General features: G+C 35.6%; 2 protein-coding genes across 4 annotated transcripts; one reads left to right on the forward strand and one right to left on the reverse strand.

Annotated features, from left to right (window-relative positions):
- The first annotated feature begins 291 nt into the window (after positions 1-291).
- Positions 292-12588, forward strand: LOC137390033 (leucine-rich repeat protein SHOC-2-like). 3 transcript variants are annotated; one of them, XM_068076261.1, is made up of 6 exons: positions 292-367; positions 3691-3935; positions 5921-6080; positions 6305-6404; positions 7374-7488; positions 11172-12588. In XM_068076261.1, exons 2-6 carry the CDS (start codon positions 3736-3738, stop codon positions 11434-11436), a joined length of 840 nt encoding a protein of 279 aa, XP_067932362.1. In that variant the 5' UTR covers positions 292-367; positions 3691-3735; the 3' UTR covers positions 11437-12588. The 3 variants fall into 3 exon arrangements, with proteins under 3 accessions (XP_067932362.1, XP_067932361.1, XP_067932363.1); XM_068076260.1 differs by having other exon boundaries at positions 311-639; XM_068076262.1 differs by lacking the exon at positions 292-367 and having other exon boundaries at positions 3851-3935; positions 5998-6080.
- LOC137390032 (uncharacterized) lies at positions 12541-19771 on the reverse strand. Its single transcript, XM_068076259.1, has 4 exons — positions 18990-19771; positions 17847-18002; positions 13823-13906; positions 12541-13078 (listed from the first exon to the last, which is right to left on the reverse strand). Exons 1-4 carry the CDS (start codon positions 19762-19764, stop codon positions 12960-12962), a joined length of 1134 nt encoding a protein of 377 aa, XP_067932360.1. The 5' UTR covers positions 19765-19771; the 3' UTR covers positions 12541-12959.
- Between the last annotated feature and the right edge of the window lie 183 nt (positions 19772-19954).

Below are 19954 nucleotides of genomic sequence, written 5' to 3' on the forward strand. Positions count from 1 at the left end.
TGACAACTTTACACGTAAGGGCGAAACAGCGAACAAAAAGCGACAATTCTGGACTTGAAAGCGACAGTTCTGATGGCGGCATTAATTCAAATGTTATGTTGTCGAACTTCTTTATATTATCGCGAACAGTGTCGTATAGAGACGACACTGTGCCCTTCGCGATCAGTGCGCTATACGACACTGATCGCGAAGGGATATATAAGATCGGTTTATTCCAATTTTAACTTGTTTGTTTGTTTGTGAATATTATTTATCGAGGTTTTCATGAGAAAATAGTGTTCTGTTGACCTCAACTTGTTCACGGTCGGTCAATTTCTGACGAATTCGGCGATGAATAGGCTTACTGAAGTACTACTAAACCAAAGAGGTTTTGCTTACTAAAATGTTAGGTTACCTGTTCTGAAACTTTGACTGAACCTGATTTACGGGTGAAACCTTCTGCGAGTTTAGCTCTTTTTGTTTCTAGCTTACTTATTTAAAGTTTCTTAAAATTATTAAAATTTGAAAATATTATGAGATACGTCATTGCGAAAGTCTGTTTGAGCGACAAACCAGAAATGTTAGAAAAACTGATCATGTGAGCTAATGCATCAAAGTTATGATTTTTCACACAGCTTTTGAACAGTACTGTAGTTACCGGTAAGTTGACATTGTATGCTCAACACTGACATAGCTTCATAATTATAATCTTTACAAAACAACCTGTTAACGAGCGCAACCACAGTATGCGCGTAGGCCGACACATACTCTCCTGCAGTAACAGCCTCAAAGTTTTTTTATAGCCAGGATTTTTCTTTAATTCGTAACTAGTAAATCAACCATATAGCTCAGCTTTAGATAATGCGGTACAGTGGTGCACATGATCTGGACTTATGTATATCTGGCTGGCCCTTTTTTAAGCTGGTCAGGCTGACCTCATTCCACAACCAAGCTGTCAAAGCTTGCAAATAAGCACATATCAACACTTAGACACACAGCTAGCCTTATTGGTGCTCAAAAATGTTCAAGCTTTGACAATTGTAGCTAAACATACTTTGTTTTGTATCCTTTGAATATGACCATTAATCACAATTTTTTTATCAAGCATATTGTCAATTCCACTGCAGCCTTATGTCTGGGACCTGCTAAAACATCATATCTCCAGGTCTTTAAACAAGTGCAAGAAACCATTTTCACCTTGAAACAATAGCCTCAGCAAAGTACAACTCTTTAGGCACTTGGAGTAGCTCCTCCTCTCAGTACAAGGAGAGTCTTTCTTTGCTTTTGCTATAGCATGTTGCTGAACCAGTATTTATTTAGCCCATTATTGCTAAATTTACTCATCTTAGTCCATTGGTCTCTATAACCTCAAATCATAATTTGATGTCCAAGCTAACTTCATCACTAAAAGGCTACATTTCAAAGCCGTGCCAACACATTTCTTATTCAAGTACTGACTAACCTGCCTGTTACGTCAGCATTGACTTTACTTCATTGCTTGATTGACTTCCCATTTCTTCATTAAAAAGCTTCATGAACAAGTCAGATAAAAACCAATTGTTTTGCATGAAGCCAGTTCCAAAGCACCGGGGCACACCCTTGATTCCATAAGCTATTCTGATTGGCGACTAATCCTTGTTTTAGTCACACTGCTCTCATCCTAATGTATGGCTAAGCATTAGTCCCTTGTAATCATACAGAATCTATTCACTGCTAGAGCCGTGTGTGTGACTGTCACACTCGGCAGTATCATCACATGATTCTCCTGTCATGCAATTGACATGAGATGTGGAGTCAAGTTTAACTTCCATCACATCCCAAGCAGTAGCGTCGTTGAGGCTAGCCTAGCCGCCTTCTCAGTGTCTGAGAGCATTACCTTACACTGCAAGTAGGCTAGAATCTCTACTTATATGCTTTTCTCATTTGACCCAGTGTTAGAACTCACTGATGGTATTACCAATTCTCATTCGGTGGTAATATTCTTTTGAAATTCGCAATGGTTTAAACATTGTATCTTGCAATCAAAGATGGTCAGCATATTTGGCCTTTTCATTTCTTTGACACTTAGCACCAAAATAATAGCATTGCACATTGGAAACAACTGAATTTAGTAATATGTAACACCACATCCATATTACGTTTTGTATCATGCTTTCTCCTTGCTAGCTCTGAAAGATACGGTATTCACCGTATTCTTGCATTCCATTGAAGTTCTAGTCGGCTAGTGTTTTGACTGACTACTTTATTACTTAGTACTTGTGTAATTACTTGAACTGCTACTAAATGTTTTATGTCATGAAAGAACCTGGGACCACATGTCTACTAGAAATTCTGTACATTTCATCCCCTCTTATCTTTTTTACATTAGTGAAACCTGCTTTCACCTCCCCTGCACCAATCTCTTTACCTCACATGCCAGTTTTAGTGTTCATAAAGTCTCTCTAAAGCTCTGTCCGTACAATTTCATTTTACACATGAATTCCATTTTAACGACAATGGTTTTTAAATCAACAACAATTGCTAAATATTTTATATAGCATATATTATTTTATATAGCAAGCAAAGCTATGCCATTGAAGGTGTTAAAGATCAATAAAGACTAAAGATCAATAACCAAATTCAAGTTACTAATCTAAACAACCATGTCTAAAAGCGAAAGTTCATGGATATGCACTATTTACGGTTTCATTCTATATGAAGTATTATGTCCTTTCATCTCATTATTGAGAAGTTACACTGCAATAGTGTCTATCGTGACATCAAATTCATGATATGCAAAAGTGTGATGTACACTTTATAGTATATAAAATGCAATTTTCATGCCTATGTTGTCCTACGTTTAGATGTACGCGATAAAAATTGCTTTTTAGGTATAGAATCACACAATAATCTAATTAATTAATTAATAGTGCTAAATTAACAAATAGGGTATGAATTGAAGATCAATTTTATCAAAGCCGAAACTACTTTCAAATGTACTTGATAAGAATTACTTTTTCATTTTAGTAATAGACGTAGGAAATGGTCAATACTAATTAAACTAAATGAATATGAGTTGAAGATCAATTTTATCAAAGCTGACAATTTTGTTATCTTACCACAATTGTCTAGACCACATCTTGTGGAAGAACTTGTCTCTTCGTAATATTATTCATGTTAACTATTTATTAATGAATCTTTTTGAGTTGCCATAAATTAGGTATAGATTGAGGCATAGCTATTCACCCAACTAATTTACACATAATTAACGTACACCAACTGCTGCCCATAACCATAACTAGAACTCTAAGTCCATATAAATGACCCATTAGAATGCTTTAAATTCCTAGTTTGTCAATAGCATTTTGTTAGTTTGGTGAATTTTTACAAAAACAAAATATAAAGCATTTTTGGAAACTGTTGGTTTGTATTCAGGGTTTATGTCTGCAAACTTGAATACAGCATTTGAATACTGTGCCTTGGTCATTGCATTGATAATTTATAACGATGCTCTTTGTTTTAATATGATTGTATTTTATATAACAATTCGGAGCTATCATGTTAGATTATTTTCCATTTAGCATACTTTGTTAGAAAGGCTTACTTTTACGTTACCTTCTCTGTGTTATCTGGGATATCAGGTTAATGCATTCAGTCGATCACAAAGTACTCCTAGTCAACTTGAGAATGGGTTTTTTAAGAAAGTTGGTACAATTCATGTGGTTTGTGTAGGAGGTGAAGACAACTGTATCTGGAAGCATCACACACCGTTAAATTATGTTGGTCGACCTTTCTCATTACGGTTGTCCCGAGCTACCTCCTGAGCTGTTCACGTTTAAAGAGATAACTCGCTTGGTTTTAAGGGCTCACAGCCTCAAGACAGTCAGTCCAGATATACGTCAGCTCATAAACTTGATACTGCTTGATCTGTGTTCTTTTAATATGAAGAACAGGGAGTGCCACACATTTCTTGACAAGTGAGTTTAAAAAATTATACAGTTGAAGATAGAACACTAAACTTCTTTTTCATTGGGTTTTGACACTTTTCATCATTGTGAGTTATCTGGGCGGTTTACTAGAATGATCTTCAAATTCACAATACATTGCTGTTTAATGTAGATCTATTGGTCCGAAGCATCTGGCCTGCCAACAACAGGTTGGGACTTGCTTCATGGATAGGCACTGATTGTATTAAGGCGAGCATCAGACTTTAAATTGTTCAAATTTAAAATTTAATTGACTTTAACTGTCAAAAATTAAGTTGCCGTTTCTATATTTGAGAAAGCCCTGTCCTGTTACCCTGTCTCAGATGTATTGGCACTGTCTTTCCTTTGATGAGTGTAAAAGCTTCTTAAATACATACTTGCATGTCTAGCCAGATTTATGAATTATCTCACCATCCATTGTCAGCCATGACAGGTGCTTGTCTAAACTAACGAAACTGTTTAGATAGATAGCTAATGATACACTTATAGGAGAAGTACCATAGAGTCCGTGGGTGTAGGATATAAACTATGTGTGTACCACCAGCATCTGGACCTAGTCTTTTTTAATAGATACTCAGTAGTTGCCAAATATACGAGGTCTGATCACTAAGTTCCCGGAATTGTGTTATCATGACTAGTAGTCTATGTCTGAGTTACTTTTTCATTGTTGCAAACGAAAGAACAACTCCTAATTAGTTAGTACAGAAAGTTTTAGGCCAAAATTCTTAGTCATTGCTAAGCAATATTAATACAATCACGGACTAGTTTGGATCTTTCGGCGAATTTTTCAAAATGGCCGATCAAAACGAACAACGCGTCTGTATAAAATGTTGTGCTAAACTCGGTAAATCACCATCAGATACCCTTAAAATGTTGCATACAGCCTTCGGGGATGAGTCCTTAAAGAAAACACAAGTCTATGAATGGCACAAACGGTTTAGAAAAGGAAGAGAAGAGATTGAAGACGATAAACACAGTGGAGCTCCAACATCACGAAGGACTGTCACTGCTATTGACACTGTAAAGGCTATAGTCAACGCTGATCGTCGTGTTACTATACGAAAAGTAAGCCAACAAACTGGGCTTTCTTTTGGTACCATTCATAAAATATTAAAAGATGATCTTAACATGCATAGGGTAGCTGCAAAGTTTGTTCCACGTTTGCTGAATGATGATCAAAAGCAGAGAAGAATTGACATTTGTAGCGAACTTAAGACAGCAGTACTGCATGATCCCGACTTCCTAAAAACTGTAATAACAGCTGATGAAAGCTGGGTGTATGGATACGACCCTGAAACCAAAATGCAGAGTTCACAGTGGAAGTCACCTGAGTCTCCTAGACCAAAGAAGGCGAGGATGTCACGGTCAGCGATCAAAACGCTTCTGGTTGTTTTCTTTGACATTAATGGAATAGTACACAAAGAATTCTTACCTCCAAGAACTACTGTTAATCAGTATGTTTACAGAGATATCTTAAGGCGCTTGAAAGAAAGTATCAGGCGCAAAAGACCAGCTTTAGCGATGCCAGGTGGTTGGAGGTTACATCATGATAACGCCCCAGCACACACATCTTTGACTGTGAATGAATTCTGTGCCAAACACTCCATCTCTATTGTGCCTCATCCCCGTACTCACCAGACCTTGCTCCCTGTGACTTCTGGTTGTTTCCAAAGTTAAAATTTTCCCTTAAAGGTGAACGATTTGAAGACATCGAATCAATTAAAAGAAATACAACTTCGGAGTTGCGGGCTCTGAAGAAAGCGGACTTCTGTCACTGCTTTGAGCAATGGCAGCGGCGTTGGACTAAATGTATAGACTCTCAAGGAATGTATTTTGAAGGAGACTAATTTAGTTTGTTTGTAAAACTATCTATATTGCAACAATACAGCCATTCCTGGAACTTGTTGATCAGACCTCGTACATACCTAAATGGTGTTGCGATCTTGTGCTAGTATCAAGTACAAATATATTGTTAGACTGCCTGATGCCATTTGCCATCTAAGGAAATTGGTGCAGTTAGACTTGAGTTACAATGGATTGTTGGCATTCCCAGATAACGCTCATCAGCTGACCTCCTTACGATACCTCAGCCTGGCTAGTAATAGACTCACTGATGTACCAGTCACTATGTTTAAGGTATTGTTTTGCTATCATCTGCCTGCTGACTTGTTTGTGGTCTCTGTTGTTAGACTCACTTATTTTAACGATTATCTAGTAATCTTTTCAGTTTGTGTTTTTTGGATTTGTCTGCCCTTTGATAATTTCCTGGACTTGATCTTCTACGAAACAGTTTATTTCATAGCCTCAGCTCCAATAGTTTATTCTCATGAATTTCATCGCTCACCATTTATTTCTTTTAGTTGAGAAATCTCCAGTTTCTGAGTTTAAGAAACAACAAGTTGAGTTTTTTACACGCTGATGTTGGAAAGTTGGCAGCGCTAAATTATCTAGATGTGGCTCGTAAGTTGTTAATTTATCTGATGTTTTCTATCCACTTGACAGGCAGTTGTTTTGAGTGGGTGATAGTGTTTGTACATTTTTAAATTGCCATAAAAAATCGCTTGCATCCTTTGGATTTATATCCTATGAAATTTGTCCTTGAAATTTGAAATCTTTGTCCTGTGAAATGAATCCTCGTTTAACAGTAGGCTATTTTCTCTGTCAGTAATACTCTTGTATCCTGTAGAGTCAGCAGCTAAATTTATTATGCTGACTCTGTTGCAGTTATCACCAAAATTGGAGCAGCTATTGTTTTTTGATTTAGCAATCAAGAAATAACCGTTGTTTTACAATAAAATGTTTTGCTGTTGCTCTTCAATAGTAAAACATTAAAATTCGATCACTTCTACATGAGAACTTGTCAGTGTAGAACTTAAAATTTGAGTCAAGGTTAGTCTGAAAATTCACCCAAAATTCTTCTAAACCTTACAGTTATGCAATTAAAATGGGGGAAAGCTGGTAGAAATTAAACATAAGTGTGAAAACATTTAAAAAGTAAATAGGTTCATTTAACCCCACACCTAGCGTAAGTTGGAGTAAGTTATGTCTTGTTATTGTCTTGTTATTCTGTTTCTCATTTTATGTTCATCCTTAAGTTTTACGGAGGCTACACTTATGTTTACATGTCTTCAAGATAAGAGAACAATAGAAACCTCTTTTTATCGATTATTACTTTATTAATTTAGCTTTTATTTGTATTTTATATTTTTACATTTAGTTTTATATAATGTATTTATTTCAGGCTACATCTAATAATATTGTTTATGTTGTTTCATGGGTTTTTCATCGTATTGTACAATATTCAATGCCTTTTTATAAGAATAATCTTTCCTACATAAGAAGGTGTTGTTACCTTGAAACAGGTTTACTTTGTATGTCAGGGTTTGACTATATCACTAGATAACAAGCTCCCATATTTTCCCTCTGTAGAGAATATGATAGAAGAAATACCTGCCAGTCTTGGTCAATGTAAGATGCTCTCCACACTCCTTCTAGACTCTATATCTATCGGAGCTTTGCCTGAATCCTTTAGGGAGCTACACAGGTGCGTTAGAATACCACCCTAAATCACATTTAGTAGCCTCAGATTACATGTACAAGTGAATGAGAATAGTTTACTTTGTGACTGATTTTACTGCGTAATTAGGCTCACTTCTATGCAATTAAATGTGGTTGCGTCAAATTTGAGTTGATTTTAAAAGAAAGTATTTTTTTGTCTATCAGTTAATATGTTGTTTGTTGTGTTAGGCAATCTCATTGTCAAGATATTTGAAGATTAAAATCGAAAAAAATTGATCTCGGTAAAAATGCTCAGGCCAAAAAAACATGCCCAGACTTGCCCAAAATGATGTAACGCGTGATACAACCTGTCTCTATCTCTCGTATTCACATCGGCTAATGCCATAAAAGCCTAGTCCTACGCGGCTCTATTGGCATATATTTTATTTTGCATTTGCTTATGTTGGCTAGAATAAAATTTTAAATCCAGCTACAGATATATTATTATGAATGTTTTGAACGCTTCATATAAGGGAAATTGAAAACTTGCGATATTAACTTTTTCTAAATGCTGTGTAAACATTTGAGTACTGACTACCAATTCTACCGGTCTACAGTAATTAGGTCGTGGAGTTAGCGTATTTCATCACAGCCTTTGTATCAGCTAAGTTTTCAGTCGCTACACGCACACCGAAAACTAGCTACTAAATAAAATAGGCACACCGCCATCTTTGGAAATAATATGTTCGAATATATGGTGAAACCAACTGCATCTCAAAATGTCATGTATAGTCTACGTTATCTTGTCACTATTTGTATCAATTTGTAGAAAATTTTACTGGTCCCATTCGATTAGTTAAAGCACATAAATTACTTTTTTTATATTATATATTTCAATACATCAGAGTCTTGGCTTTCGAATGAGCCTATATTCAATACACAAAGAATAATAAAACTATGAAAAACGGGGTGTCAAAAGTACGTCCTGCAAAAAAAACACTTGGTTCAGGTACTCAAAATGTGGCGTCATAATTCTCATTTAGCCTTAGGTCGTCGATCCCTTTCGCTGCCATTGAAGCTGCGTTTTCTGTAAAATTCGGTGCTGTTAAACCTGGAGAGCGCTAATAATAAACTAAGATTATAGATAATCAACAATGCCAGCGATTGTGCTAACGCCGACCAATACAAACACATGTTCTGGGTTAATTAATTATGCTTCAATAAATGTACTGTCGTTTATAGAGGTAATGAAATCACATCGATTAAATTATGACCTGCGGTTGCGTGGCCCTAGGACTAAATGTCAATCGCACTTTCGCGAGATCACGCAATGCTTGAAATTAATTAGTCTCAGTCGTCACCCTTAACATCGCATTAAAAATAAAGAGCTAGTGCATAATATCGCCGGGAAAATATAGTATGGTTCTTGGAGTCTGAGGTACTTATCATAGAAATAATATGTACATGGAGAACTAATGACACTGATTCCTTTGTCATCTTTATTCGGTCTCTGGAGTTGTCCTACCTTCGCCTGCCACTGGTCATTATTCACTTCCGTAGTTGATAAATAAGCGGTAAGAGCACACAACAACGAATATGATAATTGTGACGTCACAATTTTCAAGACTATGCCAGTAAACTTTTTCGCGATAAAGCTCTGGAGAAATCCTATAAACACTAACCAATGTCTGTCTCGCCATGGCAAACAATAGCTCATTCGAAAGCCAAGACTCTGATGTATTGAAATATACAATAAAAGAATTATGTAATTTATGTGCTTTAATTCAAGTACAAAACAAATGGTTTTATGAGTTGACCGAAATAGTGAACGCAAAACAATTTCAAGTTCGTTGAAATCAATTAACCCACCGATTCTGGCAAAAGTTAATAAAACCATTCTTGCACCTGGTTGGCGGTTTGTGGACTCGGCTGTTTTCACTTAGTAAGGTGGAGCATAAAATTTTTTGAACTTAATATTTGGTCCGTTGGAATTAAGTCAAGCTATTCAAAAGTACCTGTCAATACAGCTTTGATTACATTTCATAAATCCATCTATCAGAGAAGATTTCAGCACAGACGATAACAGGGCTATAATGTATTCAATATGTTCTGCAAATCATGTTTTTCATTGTCTTCAACAATAATATTTTATTATATAATTTTTACAAGCCAAAAAATTTTCATCGCAGCACACAGTTTTTATTAAAAACATCCATCTAAGTCGTGGCCATTCATTCACATAGTTTCAGTTCATATAATATGACAAATTAATTTGCTGCAGCAAACTCAAACAAAACATTATGTTTTGTGCAGCACACATTCATGTCTCTCTTTCCCATTTATGGCAGTTTCCAGACCGACACGACTGCTCCGCTAGTGAACCTGTAAACATAAACATCCTGCAACATTGAAACAAATGTAATAAATGTCATTCATATATATGTATGTAGTTCTAGCGCGTATCTACTGAAAGCTTTCAATTTGAGAGTTAGATAGATTGCGAGTGTAATTTTCAAAATGAATAAATGTTTAAGAAAAGCATAAATACGCCAAGCCAACAATTCGAAGCTTTGTTTCTGAGAGTTGAAGATGAGCATTTCGATTGCAATCAATCGATTTTGCTCACTTTTCACACACTGAACATAAATTCTAATCATAAATCTAATTTACTAGCTAAAAATGCCAAAGAAAATGTTATAGCTAGGCGTGATGATAAAAAGTTGTGAAACGATTAAAAAGTTATGCAACGATGTTTTTTTGATATTAAAAAGTTATAATTTTACTTATTAGTAAATGTATTCATGACTACTAAAATTATTACCGTTAGCTTAGAATATATGTATAGGATACTCAAAGTTGAAGATAAATTTACCTCCATTCTCCTATCATCCTCTGCAGCATAACGCTGCTGACGCCTGTCTGCTCTAACTATAACCTGTCCTGCATGTCTGATGATTAATGTAAAATAAATATGTTGATGTATGTAGCTACTAGAATCTACTAGTGGCCGATGTGCATAACTAACTAGTAATAGAGTAATCTCCCTAAAAATGAGAATCTTCGACATCACAGATAACTCGTTTTACGAGCGATAACATTTAATATGACCTATATAAAAATTTTGTCCTGGTGATTGGCTAAAGAAGAGATCTCATATTTATCGCTCGTGGGCTCGTTTCACATGTATCACTCATTACGTCACGAATGAAGCACCCGCTGGAATCTGAGCTTTTTAAAAGATGGCCTCATTCGAACGCATGTATCTCTGGACAGGGTTAGTCTACAAAGACAAAAATGGCATCAAATTGTAGCTGATGTTTTAGCCTTTCATTGGTCTTAATTTCATTAAATCAACCTTTTTGGCGCAACCACATTTTTAATGATGAGTTGGGTTGAAGAGACTTGTGTCAGTTAGTGATTGGTTGCAGATCGTGTTGACATTACATGTTGTCTTTTATTTGTCTCATTGGTTGACCTTTTATCAGAATAAAGGCTTGAACCTTGCTTATAAATGTATTGCTGTAGTTATATAACTTCTCATTCTTTAAGTTTACATGTTTAGAAGTAAGTTATATCCCAACGCGATACACCAACGGCTTCTTAGTTCAACGCGCTGTTGGCACTGCATCTACATGCTGTGTTGTTGGCACTGCATTTACTTCTGTATTGCTCCTGTTGTATCACAGGTTCCACATTTACTACATGCATTGTCTTTGAATTGCATTTCAGTTTAACGCTTCTGGATTTGTCAAACAACAGAAGGCTGCAGTCGCTGCCAGCTGGGCTACACAAGTTGGAACACCTGACAGCGGTGCATGTCGTCGGATGCCATCCTGACATAGTCAAGTGCAGAGAGCTGCACAGCCTCCACAAGGTCCTCGTCAGGAACAAAATGAGTCTGCTAGCTGACACTCAGTGCAAGAAGCAGCTGCCGATCGAACACAACTTTGACCTGCATATGGAGCGACCTATTGAACTTGTAACCCAGGAGTAGTTAGCTTCAAATTTGTTTTCCAGATTAGCCACTTCTCATTTCTAGTCATTTTTTAAGAAAGATTTTTAACGTTTGTATTAATATAATTAGCCTTACTACTAACCAAATGATGCTGTAGGTTTTCTCAAATATTCATGATCTGTGGCTGTCAGGGGTTAAACACATGGTAAGGCTACTACTGAAATTGGCTGTTTATGTTAAAGCTGGTTGCAATACATCGGTGATCATCAGGGATCATAAAGCCATCCATATTTACATTGGTGAATAATACACGTCGTAACGTTTTTATTATACAACGCGGTCCATGAAACGATAACATACTAGTCCCGCAGCAACTATCTCTAGTCTCTCGGCAAAATCCTAGTCTCGCAGCAACTGTCATGAAAGCAAATATAAATTAAGTTGTGGGTGCTCGGTAAATTACAGGAAAAGTTTAACAGCCGCTTGGCTCTTCAGAGCATTATCATAGCAGAATAGTATCCACTGACTGGTCAATGAATCGCTGAGCAAAACTGCAGTAATAATTTGAGAACAATTACTTCAAAATCTCCCTTTGTTGTGATATCATCATACAGTTTACATGTTTTGGACAGCGCGAATGTAAAGTTAATTGCTTATTTTGAGCTGGGGGTTATTTAACACAAATAAGACTGATTGGTAATATTTTTAAAAAAGATGGCAGTCATATTTTAATTTTTGCTTTAGTCTTCCTAACAGAACATTATTTTATAGCTATTTTACCACTAACCAGTAAGCATCTTGAGAAAATGCCTTTGTTAAAACGATTTTGGTCTTGGCTCGCTCAAGGACCAAGTAGTGCACCTGTGCTAGAGAGACTCCCAGTGCAATGTGCTGTTACTAAGTAACCTTTATATACTCGAGGACCTCTCACTTGCGCTTTGGTTTATCACTTTTACACTTTTTGTACTCGGTACAAATTGGATGCAACATTAACCATAGTTTATACTTTTGTGCAATGCCTAAATGCAGCTATCTCCTTCAAGCTTTTTTATTTTATATATTGATCTATTGGACATGTACATTCATATCTATATGTACGTTCATATCTACATGTACGTTCATATCTACATTTATGATGACAACTGCTAAATATGGAATGTATTTCAACAATAAAAATTGTTATTAAAAATATTGCTTTAAACACGATTGTATAACATATTCATAATGCGGAAAAATGTACATAATACTCCCAGATAGCACCTCTGTGTACAAAAATTATCAAAATAATTTGCAATTAAATTCATGGTGTAGCACCTGCTAGGTAAATTTTACAGACCAATACTTTGAAGGTTCTCTGTCACTTTCCAGATGCTATAAAAAACTACCATTAGCTCTTTTTAGTAGCTGCCATCTTGGTGACCAATTGATAGCATCTTCAGAGGAGAAGTAACTCCTTTGCTAAAATGTGTCGTACATAGTATTGCAATACGCTGTTATGCTATTGTGGTGTCTACAGATATACGCTGTCATGTCTGTAGGAGTTGGTATCATGGCATCCTCTGTTATTTAACGTTATAAAAGTTAATGTCATGGCATCCTTTATCATTTGAGATTGCGCAGGTGACTGTGCTGTCCCTTTCAGCAGAAGCTACAGATGTAGAGTCTTCTTCTGGCTGTGTGGCTACAAAATAACGACTTACAAACTTCAACGCAGCGACAACTTGCTAAATTTAACTTATGTCTATTTTTAACACAATACTTCAATGAAATGTGTTATATGATAGAATATCAGAAACACTGGGTCCATAAAGCTGATCAGAGTTGTATTTAAAGTATACGAGTTCAAATCCTGTAAGATGCAATCTTTTATATAACCTCCAACTGCAGCTACAGATGGACATACATGTATGGCTCTTATTATAGTAAAGATCGATCAGCTGACCAGCCGAGGTACTAACAATCGTGAATTATGTATGCCTTCGGTTTTGCCAACCCTCGATGTTGTCAACCAAGTTATGTTCCTATTGCAGCCAATCAAAACCAAAGCTAAAGATTATATATCTGGTTTGAGAGTTAATACAAACAAAATTGCATTATTTTAGCTACACCATAAACGCGCAAACAATTTTTTTATGAAATCAGCTCATGAATGGTTGCATCATTAGTGAAATGTATAATGGGCAGTCCTTAAATGTATTAGCATTTATGACAACAAATAATAGTTGTTACATCTTGACTGTTATTAAACTCTGCTGTCACATATCTAACACCATTTCAAATTTTCGTATAGCACTATCAGCAGGTCAAGGTCAAACATTTGTCTGTATAGTGCTAAATGTCATTCAAAATAAAACCTTTGTATCAGACCTTTGTATGTATAACACTAAATACAGATCAGTATAACTAAATGTTAGTTTTGCATTACCGTCGATGATTGTATCAAGGTCAAACCGCAGAGAGAGGTCATCATATTCTGAATCGAATCCACACTCCATTGTGGGAGTAAATCCTACAGAAGAATGAAAGATCAAGCATATATGAGGAACATATCAACACAGTCACGACTGCAAGACCAATATGAGAAGCAATTGAAATAACAAGCAGCAGTTCTTGTTGAAAACTTGAGAACAAAATTGATCTTCACAAGAAGCAACCATCTTCAATTGAGTAATCAGTTCCGACGACTCCTAACTGAAGGCAATGTCGACCCTGTCTAAAAAGAGATCACTTGCTGAGGGAAGTCTGACATAGCTATGAAGCTTCAATGCTGGTTGTTTACATTAAACATCTCTGTCATACAGCTTTGGCTACGCAGAATGCTTTGAAATCTTTCCACAAAATAGGAACATCAAACAATTTACATGTATTTAAACTTGGACCAGTACATTTAGTGCGCAGGTAAAACTACCAAAATTTAAGGCATGGTTTAATAAATACAGCCTGTTGTCATCATTTGCGTGGTTTTGTACCATAAAAAGGGTCAGGCATTAAACTCGATTAATATACTTGCTGCAGATACAAATGATGATTGTTGGTAACCTCTAGTCAAATGAAGATACAAATGATGATTGTTGGTAACCTCTAGTCAAATGAAGATACAAATGATGATTGTTGGTAACCTCTAGTCAAATAATATACAAATGATGATTGTTGGTAACCTCTAGTCAAACGAATATACAAATGATGATTGTTGGTAACCTCTAGTCAAATAAATATACAAATGATGATTGTTAGTAACCTCTAGTCAAACGAATATACAAATGATGATTGTTGGTAACCTCTAGTCAAATGAAGATACAAATGATGATTGTTGGTAACCTCTAGTCAAATGAAAATACAAATGATGATTGTTGGTAACCTCTAGTCAAATAAAGATACAAATGATGATTGTTGGTAACCTCTAGTCAAATGAATATACAAATGATGATTGTTAGTAACCTCTAGCCAAATGAAGATACAAATGATGATTGTTGGTAACCTCTAGTCAAATGAAGATACAAATGATGATTGTTAGTAACCTCTAGTCAAATGAAGATACAAATGATGATTGTTGGTAACCTCTAGTCAAATGAATATACAAATGATGATTGTTAGTAACCTCTAGTCAAATGAAGATACAAATGATGATTGTTGGTAACCTCTAGTCAAATGAAGATACAAATGATGATTGTTAGTAACCTCTAGTCAAATGAAGATACAAATGATGATTGTTGGTAACCTCTAGTCAAATGAAGACACAAATGATGATTGTTGGTAACCTCTAGTCAAATGAAGATACAAATGATGATTGTTGGTAACCTCTAGTCAAATGAAGATACAAATGATGATTGTTGGTAACCTCTAGTCAAATGAATATACAAATGATGATTGTTAGTAACCTCTAGTCAAATGAAGATACAAATGATGATTGTTGGTAACCTCTAGTCAAATGAAGACACAAATGATGATTGTTGGTAACCTCTAGTCAAATGAAGCGCGAGGTAAAACAGCTTAATAAAAAAAGAAACTTCATTTTTTCAAAACTAAAACCTCAAATTTTCTCTATAATTTTTATTAAGACAAACAGCCTTGAAATATGACAAAATAAAGAGGTTGCGTCTGGCTGTGTTACACTTTTTAATTGAAAATAAAAATCAAATAATTTTCCAAGGGAGGATAACTGTACAATTTATTTCGGTTCGAGCCTTAGCTTTACAAGCCTATTCTACAAGCGTTTTCAAATTATGCCAGAATTTGGTAAATTTAAAAAATCAACAACTATTCACCTAAGTTATGCTAAAACTAGATTCAGGGTTGTCTCTCCCAGCCTACCTTTGGACCAATGGTATATTCAAGCTAACATACGACTGACCTGATGTATTTAGCAATATGCATACTCAAGAAACTTTACTCAAAAATAGAGCCTCCACATTTACACCCTTATTAGCAGTTCATAACGTTTGGCATGCGCATATTTATGGTATGGCAAAACATTAATGAACAATTGCATGAGAGCATGTGCATAGAGTTGACCGCTGTCATACCTCCGGTGTGGATAGCAAATGTCATCAAACCCACCAGCCAAATATTAGGCTGTGTAAGACTTGAAAGACATTGTTTTGATAAACTAGGGCTACACACCAAAACCCTAAAACACAAATCCCGATAAAAGTTAAACTGCACAATCCAATAGACAAATCAACCAGTAATTTAGATGATACCAAATTGAATCCTTGTGATTAATTAATTAATAATTTGGATTGTATTGCTTTATTGAGTAGCATAATCTTGACCTTGGACAAAGGTCATGCGCTAGCATAGCTTGAAACTGATAAAAACCCTAACGAAAAAAATCGTTGCAGGCATTCCATTGCTCGAATGAGAATATTCAGTAAGACAACGAAATGGACCCATGAGAATGCAGAGTCAGACTACTAAATGGACCAATGAGAATGCTGGTTCAAACAGTCAAGTAAACCAATGAGAAAGTTTAATCAGACCACTAAATGGACCAATGAAAATGCAGAGTCAGACAACTAAATGGACCAATGAAAATGCAGAGTCAGACTACTAAATAGACCAATGAGAATGCTAGTTCAAACAGTCAAGTAAACCAATGAAAGTTTAGTCAGACCACTAAATGAACCAGTGAAAATGCAGAGTCAGACTACTAAATGGACCAATGAGAATGCTGAGTAACACAACCGAGTGTATCCTTCATAAACACCATGAGTGCATCTGAGAATAGCATCCGTTATATCCTATCTCAAAACAAACCTTATCTGTGTATTGAGTTGATAAATGAGCCAGTACTCACCACCCCTAGTATCTCAAGTACACTCGATAAAAATTTCAATAGAGTAACAGATAAATCATACAGATATCAATATTGCTACATTGTAGGATGCCAAATACTGAATTGGCAGTGAGCTGATTGGTCAATGAAGATTTTGAATCATTGGTTAGATTACTAGTTTGAGTCACTAGCTAGTAAACGTGTAACAACAGAAATCAAGATCTAGCGGTGTTTACAATAACTCGCATTACCTTCACAAAATCACCCATGTGCACTACTTGTAATCATCGATGATTTGTTGTCATCTGTTTGAAAGTAAAACATTGTGCAGTCAAATCTTGACGTAACGATAATATTAACATATGTGTTTTTTGACAAGCAATGCAAAAGTCAAAATTCTAACAAATATTCATTTCGACATATGAAGTAATTACCAACATAAGGCATAGAAAATATCTTTTGAAACAGCCTGTAAGGTCTGTAAAAGAAAGAGAAAAAGCTGGTGGAAACTAGAAATAAAATGCATACGTAATAAGAATTATATAAATTAGGTTGACTTGACCTATATTCAGTGTCAGTTAAAATAAGTTATGCCTCTATTTTTCTCACTCACTTTACAACTTAACCTACGCAATGCCAAAATTACACTTGTGTTCAAATATCTTCAAGGTAAAAAAATGAAAAATTTTCTTCTTTTGATTGTTACTTTACTAACTTAAGTTTTACAATATACATTTGAATTATAAATATTTATAATTTTTTATCTAATTTCTAAATTAGCTTATTCTACGTGCATATCATAATTACTTGAAATATCTATTGTAGCACTGGAACAAACTAGATAAGCCTAAATGTATTTATATAGGAATATTTGTTTCAACCATCAACAGTTTCAATATCTAAAAATCTAAAAGAATTATCGAAATGAATTAAATTTGAAGATTTCATTTAGAAAAAAATGGATGATGAAAAGTATTTTGAAAATCTCCATAGCAGAATTGGTATTTTAGCCAGAGAAATGAAGTGTGGCCAGTGCAACCATACATAGAATTTGCTGTCTTGTCTGCTGCTGTACCCCTGTTTACTCATGCACAGTAGAGCCGTATCTCATCATGCACAAGGAAATATTACTAGAAACATTATAGAAAAAATCTAATATATGTACTCCTCATACCTGCATTTGGTAGACAACTGGGCCGTTGTGTTTTTTGGAGATGTTCGGAGAACTGCTGTCGGAAGAGATTCTCTAGTTCATGTATCTTGCTTTGTAGTGGCAGCACGGCAGCATTGACAAGCTCCTTATATTTAACATCTGAGGCTTCCAGCTTATCTACATTGCAAAATTAATGGTGAAATGGCATTTAAAGGTTGACTTGCAACAAAATTCACGTTACAGTTATTTGGTATCAAAAGATTCACCATGTCTTACTCTGTTGTGTTGTAAGTGCAAAATATGTGGAAATGTGATTACATGCTCTTAAAAGCTCAAAAACGAACAGTTAATCGCCGCCATCATGAAACCACCGTAGATTAGAATCTCTTCCCAATGATGAATGTTTGTACAAACAAAGGTGATGTTAATAAAAGAAGGAAACAATGGAACCAGTACAAAGTTAGATATGATCCAAGCTTATTGTCGCTTTCAACTCGCTCCGAGATATAATTTATCTCACCGAGCTAATAATTTTAAGAGATCATGAAATGGCAGTGTTCAATTCACTTCCAGCAATTGTTTTTAGAGTAAAAAATCAATAGCTTGGTGTAACACATATATAAAATACCCACACATTATCAACAGTTTGGTGTTACACATATCTAAAATACCCACACATTATCAATAGTTTGGTGTTACACATACCTAAAATACCCACACATTATCAACAGTTTGGAGGTACACATATCTAAAATACCCACACATTATCAATAGTTTGGCCAAATTAAAGAGCGTGATAAAACTTGGTCTTTTTCAGATGTAATGAAAGGTTGCAATGATAGACTGCAACGATTGATGACTGGCAAAGTTTAGCGATGAATACCAAGAACACACAAATATGATGATTTCAAACAGCTGTCTTAAAATAGGATTAAAAAAATCAACCTAATCAAATGTAGTCTTTCATTTTTAACACAAGGCTTAGCTAAACTAGTTCTATAAAATACACATCCATATCATCTGAAAGGACCTGGAACAAGTGAGCTAAAACTATATGTCACCGAATCTGGCCGACTGCATTTATTTTGGACATGAAAAATTCAAGAATCCCTATTTACGTCCACGTTACTCTGACATTTTGTATAAGCCACAAGCACTACTGACCCTGGTTTGATTTACTGAAACTCTTAAGTTCTGGCAAAGGGTTGGGGCATTCTTGGCCTTGAGCATTGGTAGTGCAATAGAAGTCTTCCAAACATGCAACAGCAGCATCATTTCCGCGCTGCGATGCCATGCGCAATGGTGTGATGCCATCCTCTCTCCTGATATTCAATAGCACAAGTTTGTGCTGCTCAACTACAGATCCGAGCATGCACTTTATTGTTTCCACACAACCACACCAAGCAGCTAAATGCAGAGGTGTGTTTCCACTCTTGTTTTTCACTTTTAACAGTTCGAATTTTTGAGCATCTGTCAATAAGTCCATCACTGTTTTCATGCTAGAAGCTTTACCTTTCCATGCAGTAAAATGTATAGCAGCAATATTGCCATTGCGATTTTGTATCTTTAGTATATCAAAGATCTCATCTTGCTTAAAAGGAGAGAGAAGAGAGCTTATGGCCGTTGGCCCATGTCCAGCGATGTGATGAAGTGCTGTACATCCAACATTATCTACAGACTTGCATAAAAGTAAACGGTGATCAGGGTTTAGTCTATCTAAAATGCATTTTATTGCTACCGAGTTCCCATTCAGTGCGAGAGAGTGCAATGCATTAACGCCTGTATCCTTTTTCGTCTTCATCATTATTGAGAAAAGCTGGGCAGACTCAAGAGACCAAACAGAACTTTCTATTGTCTCTGATGCAATCGTTTTGTTTCGAATCATTCCAGTTAAGAGAAAGGCAAACTTCTTCATTTGTGCTGTTGCCTTGACCTCCATCTACAATTGTTGAAGAAGATAAAACATTTGGTTAAATAATTAGCAAAAACAAAAGATTTTTACGTTGACCATCTACGCTGAGCCCATATGGAGTATTCAGCCTTTTTGGCTAGTAATAGCCTACATAGAGTTGAGTGTTTTTCAAATGAGAAAAATTAAACTTTAAATTTGAAAACTTCAAACAAGATTC

Source organism: Watersipora subatra, chromosome 3 (assembly GCF_963576615.1).
Source record: "Watersipora subatra chromosome 3, tzWatSuba1.1, whole genome shotgun sequence".
NCBI classification, from domain to species: Eukaryota; Metazoa; Bryozoa; class Gymnolaemata; order Cheilostomatida; family Watersiporidae; genus Watersipora; species Watersipora subatra.

Excerpts from the sequence above, each read along its gene's own strand:
- LOC137390033 (XM_068076261.1), top strand. The coding sequence starts at position 3,736 with ATGTTGGTCGACCTTTCTCATTACGGTTGTCCCGAGCTACCTCCTGAG. Across the intron at positions 6,405-7,373 it reads AAATTATCTAGATGTGGCTC|AGAATATGATAGAAGAAATA; the intron begins GTAAGTTGTTAA and ends TTCCCTCTGTAG. Across the intron at positions 7,489-11,171 it reads TCCTTTAGGGAGCTACACAG|TTTAACGCTTCTGGATTTGT; the intron begins GTGCGTTAGAAT and ends ATTGCATTTCAG.
- LOC137390032 (XM_068076259.1), bottom strand. The coding sequence starts at position 19,764 with ATGGAGGTCAAGGCAACAGCACAAATGAAGAAGTTTGCCTTTCTCTTA. Across the intron at positions 18,003-18,989 it reads TTTCAGTAAATCAAACCAGG|ATAAGCTGGAAGCCTCAGAT; the intron begins GTCAGTAGTGCT and ends TTTGCAATGTAG. Across the intron at positions 13,907-17,846 it reads CAGTTGTCTACCAAATGCAG|GATTTACTCCCACAATGGAG; the intron begins GTATGAGGAGTA and ends ATTCTTCTGTAG.